The sequence below is a fragment of the Diabrotica undecimpunctata genome, chromosome 1, assembly GCF_040954645.1.
Source record: "Diabrotica undecimpunctata isolate CICGRU chromosome 1, icDiaUnde3, whole genome shotgun sequence".
Classification (NCBI taxonomy): Eukaryota; Metazoa; Arthropoda; class Insecta; order Coleoptera; family Chrysomelidae; genus Diabrotica; species Diabrotica undecimpunctata.
In genome coordinates this window covers 192307943-192323605 of record NC_092803.1, presented here as the reverse complement: position 1 = coordinate 192323605, position 15663 = coordinate 192307943, and the positions used below count along the sequence as shown (strand labels likewise).

The 15663-nt window shown below is 32.7% G+C and overlaps 1 protein-coding gene across 1 annotated transcript in view; it reads left to right on the top strand.

The window, feature by feature from the left end:
* The window catches only part of LOC140432804 (major facilitator superfamily domain-containing protein 6-like), a 59014-nt gene extending 45022 nt beyond the window's left edge, over positions 1-13992 (top strand). The window contains exons 4-9 of the mRNA XM_072520922.1: positions 4497-4780; positions 4925-5353; positions 8574-8793; positions 11161-11477; positions 12463-12725; positions 13687-13992. Coding sequence (XP_072377023.1) covers positions 4497-4780; positions 4925-5353; positions 8574-8793; positions 11161-11477; positions 12463-12725; positions 13687-13896 — 1723 coding nt within the window. The 3' untranslated portion in view covers positions 13897-13992. The remainder of the gene's footprint in view (positions 1-4496; positions 4781-4924; positions 5354-8573; positions 8794-11160; positions 11478-12462; positions 12726-13686) is intronic.
* The last annotated feature ends 1671 nt before the right edge of the window (positions 13993-15663 follow it).

Below are 15663 nucleotides of genomic sequence, written 5' to 3'. Positions count from 1 at the left end.
TTTACTTTCTGTTATTCTTTTGGTTTTATGTTATTGTATAAGATCGTTCCCGATAATATATTAAAGAAATGAAAATAAGTAGGAAAGATTTTTTGTTGCAAACTAAAGTTTGTAAGAAATTTAAATTTTAGTAAAAAAAATTCAGACTATTAACCGTATGCGGGCCAATATTGAATATAAAATTCCTTATTGTATGTCAAAAAATGCCCAATAACTACTTCTTAAAACCCACCAAATAACGAATACAAGCGCCACAAAACAGTTAAGAATAAAATTGAACACACAAAACAATCTGCTATAGCCAAGAAGACTAGGAATTCTAGAACTAGAAATTCCAAACGCCAGTCATGGACTCAATATGTATCAACGTTAAATGCAAACACTCCCATGATTGAAGTATGGAACAAAGTCCGAAAAAGGCAGTTTCTAGTAATACTGAGATTCCCAAAATCCTTGCTAACACAGACCAAAACCGATCCAGTAATGTTAATTATAAAAAATATTTCATTAATTACGAACAGCAAAAAGAAAATAAGAAAATTAGCATTATACCCAACACAGATGAATCATTCAATTTACTCATTTCTCAATTAGAGTATACAGAAGCATTATCAAATCTCAAAGAAACTACGCTAACCCGAACGATATTCCCAGGATTTTCTATAAAGCACAAACAACTTCTAGATTTATTTAATATTATTTGGCTACAGCACAAATTTCCTAAAAAATTGCATAAATCTACAGTAATATCTATACAAAAACCTAATAGTATTAAAACAAGTCCCGGGTCATCTTTACCATGCGGCATATGTAAGTTACTAGAAAAAATTATTAATAATAGACTAAGATGGCACCCGAAGAGACAAGATTTAATTATTCTAGAACAAAGTGATTTTAGAGAGCAAAGGTCAACCATAGATAATATCATAGATTTGGAAAGTGACATTTCTGAAGCAGTCGCACTAAGGAGTAAATGTCTAGTGGTTTTCTTTGACATATCAAGAGCTTTCGGTACAGCCTGGCACGATTATATAACTAATTACATAGTTGGAACATCTAAGGTCACTGTCTCTTCTTTAAAAACTTCCTTATTATTAAATAGAGCTTTCAGAGTTAGGACAAATAACACAACATTAGATATAATGTTTGCAGAAAATAGCATTCCTCAAGGCTCGGTTATAAGCCCTACCCTCTTCATAGTGGCAATCAATGATATTCTCAACAATCTAACATCGCCTATAAAAAAACGAGTCTATGCGGATGAGTCTTGTAGTTTTTTACAAAAACGAAAATATACAATATATATTTTGTCACATACAGAACTTTATACAACACTTAGAACTCTGGTCACAAAAAACAGGTTTCTATTTTCACCCTGAAAAAACTCGTTTCATCCTGTTTTTTAAGAAAAATGTCACAAACACCCCCAGCCTAAGACTATGTGATGATAACCTAAAACGTGTCACGTCAATAAAGTTTTTTGGTATGAGATTCGAAGAAACTCTTAGCTGGAAACTTCATATAACAAATTTGATCATATCCTAATACAAGCCATTAAATCTTCTAAAAATTCTGGCCAATAAAGAATGGGGTACGGATCGCCGGATCTGTGTAACACTTTTAATGTTACACAGAACATTAATTAGATCAAAATTAGATTATGGATCTACTCTGTATTCTACAGCCACAATACACAGCTAAAAAAACTTGACAGTCTTCACAATCTCTCTTTAGGTACAATATGTGGAGCTTTTTGCACAACACCAGATGAAAGTATTTATTGTGAAGTTAGTTGGTGAACTGTCCCTAGAAGACAGAAGACTTTTATTATAAGTGTAGCATATGCCGCAAAAATCCCGTCTAACCCTACTATTTAAAAGTGTTTTACAAAAAAGCTCCCAAAGCTCTTAATAAATCAGCCAAGAACTGCCGAACCTTTCTACGCAAGGATTAGAAGCTACTTAAATCAATTAAACTGCACGTTCCCAGAATGCTTTTTGTCCCAAACGTCCTCAATTCCTTTATTGCAAATAAAGAACCGTGTGTGCCTATTTTACCTTATTTCGTTCGACAAACATTTAATAACCCCCTAGTTAATCAAATCCGCCTTCAATGATATGCTTCACAACTACAAGAATTATACACATATATACACAAATGCATATAAATCAAATGAAAGTACTTGTGCTGCAATCATAACCCCAACATACCAGGCCATGCTTGTTGTCAACGCATCCAATAATGCCAATTATACTCTCAGACTCTCTTATGTTCCGTACAGTCAATCCAACATGTCTATCCAACTAATCCTTTGGTTATCAAGAAAAAACAAGAAGTTCATACCGCTCAACTGAAAGAAAAAAATATTATATTCTTTTGGGTACCATTCCATATTGGAATTCAAGGAAACGAAGAGGCAGACAACGCTGCAAAAGAAGCTGCAACTAATGATAATGCGGAGTGTACTGAAACATGTACGAGTGCGGACGTGAAAGCTGCGGTCAAACGTAAAGTGCGATATATGTGGGAAGAAAATTGGAGAGTGTCATCGGCCAAGCTACGCGATAGTAAAAAATCGATTAAACCCTGGCCCACATTACCAACAAGTCGGAGAGACCAGGTAATATTAACACGACTCCGACTGTTTCTTATCTTCAATTAACATTTTAAACTGCTATCTAAACATAAAATATAATATAAATAATGTAATATAAATTATTGTTCGCTAATATTGTTTCGCTAATAGCAAATTTGGCTAATGCGATTTTGTTAATAAAAAAAACCCACCAAATTCCATTTGCATATATCGACCAGTTTTAAAACAATAAATAAATCGTCAGTTTGTAAGAAAAATCTCAATACCTTGTATCTAGTAAACAGAACATTTGCACACATAAGTTTATATAACAAACTGTCATCAATTTTTTTATGTAGAACTACCTAAAAGTTTATCGCACTTAGGTATATACTAACACCCTGCATATTGATTTAAACTGCATCTGCGTCTGCATCTTTACATATGTTTTATCGTCTTACATTTAAATTAAAGCCGTCTAGGAATTATTTTTAGTAACTGAGTTAATCTCGTGGAATATTAATTTTAATTTGCAACTTCATAAACCAATCTAAATAGCAGTCTGCTGCATACATTTCCATGATCAGTTATTCGGTAAATGGAATTCCGTATAACATCGTTGCAATCAATGTTTCCAATTGCTAAAGTTGGCTGGCCATTTAATCACATTTTGTAACAATGCCTATAAAAAAAGTTACGCTCATCCGCGTACGTATATTTGTTTTGTTATATTTTTTGTATCTGGAAAAAAGAGGGAAAGTAGGGATGAGGATCAATGCTTTATGTACGCTATTAAATAATGTTCGTAGTGTACTAAACGATTTTAAAGTTTTATTGCAGGGCTAAATGAATACTAAGAACTTGATATAAAACTCTTTTTTGTGCTCTCTCTGCCTTTAGCAAATGTCTTGTTATTGAATAAAATACATTTTATTATTCAATTTAATTTCCAAATATACATGTTTGTGTAATCTTTTAAGTTTCCATCAATGAAATGAAAATCTGAAATATATTCAAAAAATACGTTTCAACGATTGCTTTTATCTCTTAGTTCGCATCAATCTTTTAATAAATAATATCAATCGGAAGTTATAAGGAGGTAAATTTGGCAAATTAGGTGAATGTTGCAGCAATTTGTACTTTAATTCTCTTATTTCTGGATTTAAGAACTGGATTAAAAAATGACTGATGAAACATGCCATTTAAGATTCATTTTTAGATTCGCACTTAATTTTTTTTTCTAAAAATATGGGTATCGTATGAGATAAGCATGGTTAAAGGTTTCACCAGGATATATTGTACACTGGAAGAGGCTACAATATGAAATAGCCAGTAGCAATAATTGTGATCGATTATCTGTTGTCTGTTGGTCGATATACCAAAAAACTCCAATTGAAGCAATTGAAAACAATTGAAAACGACTGTATTAATTTCTAGAGAAACCCTAGAGAACCTACTGTCTTACTCTTTGAAGTCAAAGATGCAATTAAATCGCTAAAGACTAATAAATCCCCAGGCAATGATATACCAAGTGAAATACTACAGTTACTAGGTAACACAGGATTATCCATTCTATCTGTGTGACTGTTTGGAATTCAGACAAATGGCCATCTAATTGAAACTTTTTCAATTTGAATACCGTTTATACTAATATGTGCTGGTTGTGTCATGTTCTTACTGAAGACCATATACTTGGTTTTTTTGATATTGTAAATGTTGTTAGATTAGTTTTAAATTATACTGTTGCTGATAATATTATAGAATGTTAAAGTTTTAAATAAAATTCACTTCGTGGCAACGTAAGACAACTGGAATAATTGGCCCAGAGACATAGTCTCTAGAAGGACCTTTAGGTCGCAACACGGACCTTTAGGTAACAGTTGCGATCATTTTACTTAATGTAGCCTCTATTTAATTTTAGGAACGATACTGCTACTGCATTCACACTAGATATGCATCCGAAACTCGGAGAACCAGTGGAACAATTTGGTATTGAAATTGAAGACGAAGACGACGAAGACGTTACTGATTTTAAAAAGAGATTTAGGCTTGGTATGCTTAAAAGGCACGGAGTGGATATTAACGAACTGGAAACTAAAGACTTAAGATGTGGTGGAATCGTTTTGGCAGCCAACGTAACTACAAGATCGCTGTTACGAAATTATACTGATGATTGTATTCTACAGAAGTGTCAATTCAGATCAGGTAAAGAAATATTTTACAAAATAAAATTCTGTTCGTTTTTTAATAAAACCAATTTTTTCGTCGCTGATTTTACTTTGTTTTAAAATTGAGAACAATCTAATTATTCCGCCTAAGAAATTAGTGTTAAATTATTTCTAATTTTAGGTGGTCCTAAAGTATGCCCTCCAGACTACAAACAAGCTGAACCCATGATCTTCTGGATTTATGGTGGACTTCGTTTTCTTGCGACAATGATGCAACTAGCAGCAACAACAATTATGGATCCCGTAGCTCTGTCAATGATAGAAAAGCACGGTGGTGATTTTGGTAAAGAAAGGCTATTCTCTTGCTTTGGAATGGCAATATTTGCCCCCATAACTGGAGCCTTAATCGATTGGTATAGTCAAAGAGTCGGCCATACTGATTATTCACTTGCATTTTATTCTTTTGATTTTCTGCTAATAATTGCATCTTTGTCATTGTTTTTTATGCCGTTGGATGCCAAATTACCGTCTGATAATATGCTCAGCGACTTAAAGAAGATTTTGAAAATGCCAGCATTGATGATGGTTGTGTTCTTTTTGTTCCTGTTAGGTAAGTTGTACTTTTATTTTGAGTATTTTGAAAAATGATTTCTGGATTGTCTGAACTTTTTAGCAAGGTATCAACTAATATATCTGTAGTAGTTGATAACAAAAATTGTATCGCTCGTTAAGCTAGACAAAATGACTTTACTCCCAGGATTAATTTTTTTTCATTTTTTTTACGTTCTATATGATTAAAAAATCTTCAAAATACTCAATATTATCCCGCCACCCCTCCAACCCCACCTTCTAATACCAAAAACGTCATTTTTGCGTTTTTATTTATTTATTTTCTGTTTTTTTTTTGATACAATCAATTTAAAAATTTGAAAAAATAATTCACACGCATATTTTAGGCTTTTACAAAACTTATCTATTTTTATAGACCCGTATGTTAAGTGTAAATAAACCTAAAAATAGAATCAATAACAAGAATATATTAACAATATCGGATTAATAGGAAATCGAAGACATATCATTTACAATTTAAATACAATACATATGCAACACACCATACACAAACATTCGCTGTCCCGGTGGAACATTGACGTAACTGTATTCTGTGTCATTTTTCATCTAGATTTCTGCTTATTGTGAGGCAACATTGACATAAGTGCATTTTATGTAATGCTCTCTTACTCGAAAAGGGAAAAATAGACAAAGGAATGTGGATAATTGGTTGAAAGAAAAGAGAAAAAGACTAAAGAATTCTGGACAGGAGTACACTTCTAGAACGGGAAAACCTGTAGTTGCTAAAAAAATGGGACCTGTGTGTACCGACAAATGCCGTTTAAAATGTCCAAATAGGGTACCTGAAAATCTGAGAGAGACACAGTTTAAAGAGTATTGGGCATTAGGGTCCTTGCAAAGACAGAGAGATATTTTGGCTTCTTGTATTCAGCCACTTAAGTTGAGCTACCGACGTATTTCTACATCAAAAACCACTCACGGAAAACAAGAACGGTTATGTAAAACGTTCCTCATTAATACTTTAGAAATAACTGAAAGAGCTATTCGCTCTATAACTAAAGCAGTTTCAAGTGAAAAAGCTACTATTATACCAGAAGATAATTGTGGGAAGCACGAGAGTCACAAGAAAAAAAGTGACAAAATTTTGGAATCTGTTCGTAGCCATATAAATTTAATTCCACGAATTGAAAGTCACTATCTTCGAAGTGATTCTTCGAGGCAATACATGGTGGTTTAATTATTGCGGAACTTCACAAGAACTATATAAAGGAACGAAAAGAAGCAAAAGAAGAAGAGTCAGCAACCTACGATTGTTATTCTAGTATTCTTTACAGCGAATTTAATATAGGGTTTTTTTTATCTCGAAGAAAGATCTTTGTGAGCAATGCGAATCTTTTAAAAATGCCGGAGCAGAAGAAAAAGAAAATATGCAAACAACCATTGAAAGTCACTTCGAGGAAAAGAATTAAGTCATGAGTCATAAAGAAAAAACTAACGATAAACTAAAAACAAAAAATTCTGATAACAATATACATCTGGCTGCTTATGATTTACAAGCAGTGTTACCTGTACCAATAAGACAAAGTTCTGCATTTTTTTACAAATCTCGCTTAAACTGTTATAACTTTACAGTAGTATAAGTAAAGGCGAAAAAATGCCAAGTCTCCGAAACAGATAGCACTTGTGAAATTGATAAAGCTAGCTGTTACTTTTGGAATGAAGAGATGGGGAATAGAGGGGCAATAGAAATCGGATCTTGCGTTTATTACTATCTAAAAGAATTGTCAATAACCAGCCCAGGAGTTGATGTGATTTTTTATTCCGATAACTGCGGAGGCCAACAAAAAAATTTATTTCTAATAGCTATGTACCTGTTTGTTGTCAATACTTTGGACATCAATTCTATTACTTACAAGTACCTTGTTCGCGGTCACACCCAAAATGAAGGTGATTCAGTCCACAGCATAATAGAAAAAGCAGTGAAGAGGGCAACCAAATCAGGGCCCATATACATTCCCGAGCAATACTTTGAATTAATTAGGAATGTTTAAGAAACAGGAGCTCCTTTATCCGTTAAAGAAATGGATTTCACTAAGTTTTACGATGTAAAAACTGTACAATGAAATGGGACTACATTTCACCAAAGACAAAAATAGCCGTAACTTCAAAATAACAAGTAATGCTAATTCAAAGCTTAAAAGGGAAATATTACTTCCTGTACAAAAAAAGTTATAAACAATCAACGTGAACGAAAGTTGATGTTTGCCAAAAAATAAGGGGTCGGAGTTCGTAGAAATTGTTTTTACAAATGCCAGCTGCGTAGGGCTTACTCTTCAAAAATTCCTTTAGGTGATAACAAACTCAAAGATTTGAAACAGTTATTTCAAAACATATAATTCCTAGATTTTGTAAAGCCTTTCACGATTAAATTTTTCGTTGATACTTTTTTTGCAATTTCAATTTTATTTTTAAGTTCCTTTGTATTAAACTTGTTTGCTTTTACTACAATTTTCGATTTGTTTAATAAACTGCTTGAATAACTTTTTGTGCTTATTTCGATTCCACCTTTCAAAATCAGCTAGGTACTAAAAATTTTACAAAATGAGTATGTCTGTGAAAATCTTATCTTTAAAACTAAATTCTAAATTTTTCTTTCTAAAACTAAATTCTAAATTCTTAATTTGACATCCCTAAATTTTACCTTCAATTGCAATTACGTCATTGTTGCCTCAGTTATTTTGTGGAAGCAATGATGTAGTTGCAATTGGGGATCAAATTTAGGGATGAAAAATTAAGCATTTACTTCGAATGTATAATAGAGTTACAGTATATCACGGTGGCTAAGTAAAACTGCAATACTAATCCAGTAACTTTATTATGCTTCATTGCATGAGGTATTCAGTAAAATAATTTTATATTTGTGGCTCTCCTGAAAAGTTACACTTTTGTAATTGCGTTATTGTTCCACCGAGAGAGCGATTTTATCTACTTAAACACACATTACATAAATGAATATTAAAAACACACAAAACAGTCAGAATTTAATGTTCAGAGAATAAAATCACCACCTCAAATTATTTTTCACAACTTGTTGGTTATACAATTTTGCAGAATTTTTAAAAATAATCTTTTTCAAAACAACAAACATTATTTAGTTAAAAATTTAATTTTGATTACAATCAATTGTGATTTAATCCCATATAATCATACTACTTAGATTAAAATTTACTCTCAATTCTTAATTTTTTTTTTGTTATTAGGTAATTTATGGGGTTTCATAGAAAGTTTCCTGTTTTTCTACTTAAAAGATCTGGGAGCTCCAAACTATCTATTGGGAATAACTGTTACAGTTGGTACAATAAGTAGTGTACCATTCCTTTATGGCTCCGACAAAATTACTGGCACTATTGGGCACGTCAGTGTGGTTATCTTGGCGTTCTTTGCTCACGCTACTCGGCTTGTGGGTTATTCGTTAATCGAGTAAGTAAATTTTTATAGTACAAAATATAGTAAAGATATAGTAAATGTTGAAAATATTATATCTTTTAAATCTTGGCAGATAAATTCGTTAAAAAAATTAATACAGTTTATATATAAAACAGTTTATAGCATCAACAGTAATATAACATTGTTAACAAATATAGTACTTACAATTTACGGAAACAATATAGCTCTTGGAGGCCCTGGAAACTATCGCATAAAATAACAGTGTCGTCAGCATAGCTAAGATCAGTTCACCATTCCTTTTCGTATCAAATAATAGCGGGGATAGAATCCATTCCTGTTCTTCCCCCTTTCGATACAAGATTTCCATGATACGTAGGTTTCTACCATCAATGCCTTTGGTTGTAAAATTGTTTAAAAGCATTCTATAGTATACTCTATCGGAAGCTTTTTCGTGATCGATGAAAGCCACATAAATATCGTTACGTAAGTTGCAGCATTTATGTCAAAAGTGCCTCAAGGGTAGCCAGCGCGTTCCCAAATACATATTTCGTAATAATACCACATCTGTAAACCAAGTTTGAATAGCCGTGATGATATCCAATCATAATGAATAAAATTACTTACTTTTAAGCATCACTGATGACTGACAATAGCCGTATCAGACCGAAAACCTTTTGAAGTTTGTAATCCCTTCGGATATTTTTATTAGTATATTTTAATATACCAATTTTATATAATATATATTATCATCATCATCAACAACTAGCCTCTAACGTCCACTGCTGAACATAGGCCTCTCGTATGCTTTTCCACTTAGTCCCATTTTGCGCCACCTGAATCCAATTTGTAGTCATTCTTTTTATGTCATCTGTCCATCTCGTTGGGGGTCGACCTCTATCTGATCTTTTGCGTATAGTAGCATTGGGTATTCTATCACGTAGAGAAATCCCTAACATTATTCTCTCCATTGCCCTTTCCGCAACTTGTAATTTACTCACTGTTGTTCTTGTGAGTGTAGGGTTTCTGCGCCGTAGGTCATCACTGGCAAAATACACTGATTAAATACTTTTCTTTTCAGACACATTGGAATCTTAGACCTAAAAATATCCTTCACATTTTCAAATTCAGCCCAAGCGAGGTTTATTCTTCTTTTCAGCTCGATTGTTTGGTTGTCTCGACTTAGTCTTATCTCATGGCTCAAGTATTTATAGGACTCAACTGGCTCAATATCTTTGTCTTCTACTGAGATGTTTTTGTTGTGGACTAAATTTATTATAAATTGTGTTTTTGAAAAATTTATTTTAAGACCAACTCTTTTTGTGGCAGTATGGAGTTCTTGGAGCATTTTAAGGTTATTTAAAAATTTTCCGTTTACATTGATGCCCTTTTCGTTCCAATCTATTATTTTACAAGCGTATTCTAGCAAAGTTGTAAATAATTTAGGAGACATGTTGTCTCCTTGCCGAACGCCTCTTTCAATACGAAAGGTCCCAGTATCTTCATTAAGTCTGACACAGGCTGTAGCATGCTGATAGATGTATCTGATGAGGGATATGTATCGGTGATCTATTCTACATTGTGTTAGAGCTTGGAGCATTTCACTTTGATTGACCGTATCAAATGCTTTTTCAAAGTCGACAAAGACAAGTATCAGGGGTCTATTATATTCAATGGTTTTTTCAATCAAATACTTAATGGTTTGCAAATGATCATTTGTTCCGTATCCAGCTCTAAATTATGCTTTCTTGCAAGGTTGATAGAAGTCTAGTTTTGATTTCAACCTATTAGTTATTATCTTCATAAACAACTTATAAAAGAGAGATAACAAGCTAATAGGTCTATAGTTCTTTAGCTCTGTTATATCTCCTTTTTTGTGCATGACTACTGTAACAGCTATATTCCACTGAGCTGGTGTAACCTCTTTTGAAAGGCATAAGTTATATAATTGTGCCAATGCTTTCAATACTGTCTTTCCTCCTGCTTTAACTGCTTCAATAACGATTTGGTCATCACCAGCTGCTTTATTGTCTTTATTCGATTTAATAACTTTGAGACTTCTTTGGATGTTATTTCTGGGATATCCTCTGAACCCACCTTCTGGACTTTTTTCAACTTGGTGCCGTCTTTCTTATCCCTTTCTCTATATATTGTTTTTACACAGAATTTAACACAGAATTATAATATATAATATAGTTTAACAATAAAGTCAATCTCTTGTTCTTCCTCATGATGTGCTTATCCGTTACGAATGTTGGTGATCATCATGGCAATCGTTATCTTATCTGCAGCAGTTCGGAAAAGCTGCACATATGTTGTATTAAACCAGATTCTGAGGTTCTTTACTCAAAATGTTCTTCTTCTTCCTCTTCTACAACCATTTTATTTTTTTATTTATTCTAGGAGTCCATGGTGGTGTTTTCCGTTCGAGGCTTTGGAATCAATAGCAGTACATTTAATGTGGGTAGCAGCTGCAACATACTGCGCTGTGTTAGCACCTAGAGGCTTGCTAGCTACGTTATTGGGCGTGTGTGCAGTAGCACATTACAGCGTTGGAAGAGGTAGTGGCAGCTTTATAGGTGGTCACATTATTGCAAAATTCGGAATTACCACTGCTTTCCGGATAATGGGAATGTTTGCAGTGTGTTCCGGATTGTCGTATGCATTTTTGAACCTAGTGTGGTTAAGAAAGGTTGAAAAACGAGCACAAGATCGTAGAGGTAGGATATATTTTAAATTAATTAATTTTAATGTTGTTAGAAAATAAATTATAATCATAGAATAAAGCAATAGCTCTTAAGGCTATGTATTTTAGGAACAGTAGTTACGCCGTGATCCTACTTGTTTAATTTAGTTATATTTTGTAAAGAATTTATTGATCTGACATTCATTAAAATATTGATCAAAACTGTTTTTATATTCCCGGGTATATATGCAGTTCCCATCCATCCTATTACTCTACAGCCCAATTGAAGCACTGGTCTTCTTTATCAAACCTTTCCGTTCGTTATAGTCTGTAGTCATTCTCCTCCAAGATGGACTGTTACGGCAATTTCTTGTGTCCTTATCCACATCATCCTCACATTTCTCGGTCATGCAATAGTTCTTTTTCCCTTTAGTCTTGCGTTTAACAGTTTTTCTGGAAACCTGTTTTATGTCGTCCTAAATACTGAAATGAAGATTTCTGATTTTTACAGATTTTTGAGTCAATATTAAGTTTCACATCCATAGCTCACTATCAATTGAATTATGGTCTTGTAGATTTGTATGTTAGTTCTTTAATGTACATCTCGTAATTTTAATATCTGGTTTATAGAAAAGTAGTGTGTGGGGAGTGCCTAGAGAACATTGGAGCTCACATGATTTGTCCTTGATCTTGGCCAATCCTCCTCACCCCAATGAATCGTATGCTCAAATGTTTTTACGGATATACAAGTCTCATTCAGGTAGGGAATTACTATTGTGTGTGTATGTCTTCTGTTAAGCTCTGCATCACCAGTGTTGTCCTTTGTGATGTAGACTCCTAAATAGATCAAACTCTTTACTTTTTATTTATAAGTTGTCAAGTGTCACATAGAATTGTGTCGCTCTCTCCGATTGGCTTTGTACTAGGAACTTAGTCTTATTTGTGTTACTGATTATATTTGGTTTATGCAGGTAAACATACCAAATTGATTTTATATTAATAAAAAAAATTATTTTCAGAGGCCGAAGTAACAGAGGAATTGAAAGGCGGCGGATTAAAATACAAAGATCAAGGCACTATGATGAGTTTAGAAAGACTAACTGTCATGATCGATCAGAACCATATTGGTTCTATCACTTCCTTGGGCAGACATTCTAGAAGCGGTATTATTAGAAGAGGTAGTCTATCAGCGGCAAGACCATCCATACCTAATGCTAGAACCGAGCTGCTTAAATCTGCTAACGAAATAAATCAACATAGAGCTAGACAGAACAGTGAGAGGGTAAGTTGAGTTAATAGATTGAAATAAATTAGGAACATTGTTAAATCTTACTGGGAAATTAGGTATTTCTTTGGTAAAATTAAAGAAATACTTTAAAAACACTGGAAGAGAACTGTGAAAAAAGATAAAAACAATATATGTGTAGATTGAGCAAAAAAAAAATGAAAGCTTAAATGGAATACAACAAAATCGTAAGACAATTTACTCTTGAATGGACCGTAAGGAAAATATCGTTGAATCAGGAGAGTATAGCTCTGCAAAAATTATAGTCGAAGCTTTAATTTCTTAAGTAAAGGTTCACTACTTAAAATATTTTAAATAAGAATAAAAGGTAAGTAAGATCTCGATATAATTTTTTTTGATTTTCTACTTTGCAACATTGGCACACTAACTGCCAACCCAAAACCAAACCAAACTGCAAAGGAACATAACTCCTGACACAACTATGAATTGAAATTTCAAGAAGACCACCAAGGATTAAAAAATGGCGATCTATAGGAGTAGACTATTTAGTGAAACTATTTGGAATAAATCAAATAAATCAAGAGAGAAATGTTGATTTTATTTTTTAAATTTTTGTAAGAAATTATATTCTGCTGTTAGAAAACCTTGAAAAATAAGGTATGTTACATTTTTTTAGCATTTCTCATTATTAATGAAAAATAAATAGAAAATGGGCATACATGGTTTTTTTCCAGCTTAAATGATTACAAATTATAACGAAATAATAAACTATGACTTTATTAATTTCACAAAAAAACTCAAAAAAAATGGGGTCCGGTAGACTCCAGGACGCAGTTAACGGCAGAATAAACCACGACGCATGTTGAGAGTTAAAGTACCAGTCAGAGATTTTTACCCTGATCGATTAATCAAAGAAATTGATTTAGAGTATTATATTACGTAATATTATGACTTTTTTTTAAACTAGTTTTACATAAAATATACTTTTTTATTTTAGGATGGGTCCGCAAGACAAATTTACCCATCTCTGAGCATTCAAGGAGTAAACGGTTCAGTATTGTGCGAAAAAGAGGAAATCGTTTACGATGAAATCAAAAGAAAAGCACAGAGTTATAGCTCCGAAAAAGATGAAACATTGTACGATGAAATCAAGAAAAAACCTGAGAATAACAGCCAAGATGATAAAAGTGATTCAGAAAAATTATGATATCCGCCAGCAAGCATTTTAAATAGGTCATAGTGAACTTTAATTAAGTTTTCACTAGTATTAAGAAATAATTTTAATAAAATTTTAACTTATTTATTTATTCAATTATTACACTGTGTCCGAAAAATGGTCCCTTTTGTACAGGTTGTCCTACAATGTTATAAATTGTGTTTTGTATTTAAACCTGTATCTGGCAAAGTGTTTCAAAATATGTAAATAAAAAAATATGAAATTTGATTCATGGTGTCAGTTTTGCACCACAAACGATAAGCAATAAATATAAAATTCATAAAACTAAACGAAAGTGTCTTTTGAATTTGTAGCTAAAAAGTTACAAAAACTTTGAGGTACAGTCTTTTATAGCTAAGGTATGGAGTGAGGTAGAAATCAGATTATCGTCGTATGTCGCCTTTACTGCATGGTATAATTATATATTTGGGCCAATGAAATGAGCAACTGAATCCTGTGTAGTGGCTTTATCTGGTCTCAGTGCAAGAGGAGATTGAATTTTATTTTTAGGCTGCAGGGAAGGTCTACCTCTTTTGCTTTCTTTTCTTGTGCGTGAGAGAGAACTTGGTAGCTCTAGTCTAAATGCTTTCAAAAGTATAGGTTTTTCTTTTAGCAGAACAGTGCAGTCGTTTTTATAGAGAATCCATCCATGTATGACACATATGTCCAATATCCAAGTCCGAATGGGAAAATACCATCTCTTGGTCTACTTGGACTTCTATATAATTTAAGTAAAGAGTTTACTTTATCAGCCTTTCCCATATGCTTAATATATTGGGTAATTAGAGAGGGATAGGGTACATTTACTTTTCTTTTTTCCGTTTTACAAAATCTTTGTACATAAGTTAGGAAAGTACTTTTTGTAATAAGAAAGTTACCTTTCTCATTACAAAATTTCTTTTCTACAGTTTTTCTAATATATTACTACTGTGATTAGTGATCCACTTTTACTTCTTTTTGATTTTTCGAATACTTGAATTATTTACACAATCTCCTTCAAAGCTACTAATTGAGTACTTGATTAATAGTGTTTAACTCGCTCAAGATCCATTTTTAACATCAAAAACTTTTTAAAGACATTTGTAGGGATTATAGTCCCACGGCACATTCGATAACTTCTGAAGCAGACAATATCGCATAAAACTGCGTCTGGCGTACATGTTCTGCATACGTAGAAAAACATGGTCTCAAAAGAAAATTTATGACACATATCTAGATGGTAAATCCATGACGAATGCAAGCCCATAAAGATAAAGTGATTCGGAAGCTCCGCTGGATATCGAGGTTATCGTAGTATCCGAGACAGAATCGGCATGAGAATTTTTATTATTTTGCACAGGTCAAAGGAACCGATTTCTAAAGGATTCCAACGGATCTTGGCGGATTTTATCTGAGAAGTTTTTTGATGGTCCTTTTATATTTGAATTTCAAATGCATCAAACATAATATTTGAATATTTCCAATTATTTGTTAAGTTAAATATTTATTATTTATAATTTCATATTAAAAATTCCAAAATTTATTAGGATAATTTTTTTTATTTTTATAAATAATTTTTTTTTATTATTTAATTTAACGTCCTTGTGACAGCTTCGACCATTAGCACGAGGCACCGTGGATACAATTATATATAAGGTACAATTATATATTATAATATACTATAGTTATTATATTATTTAGTAAGTTTTCTAGCTTCAGGAACTGGGTAGCTGTGATGACTTGGCTCTGGTTCGATAATATATCTGTGATGTCGCCCTT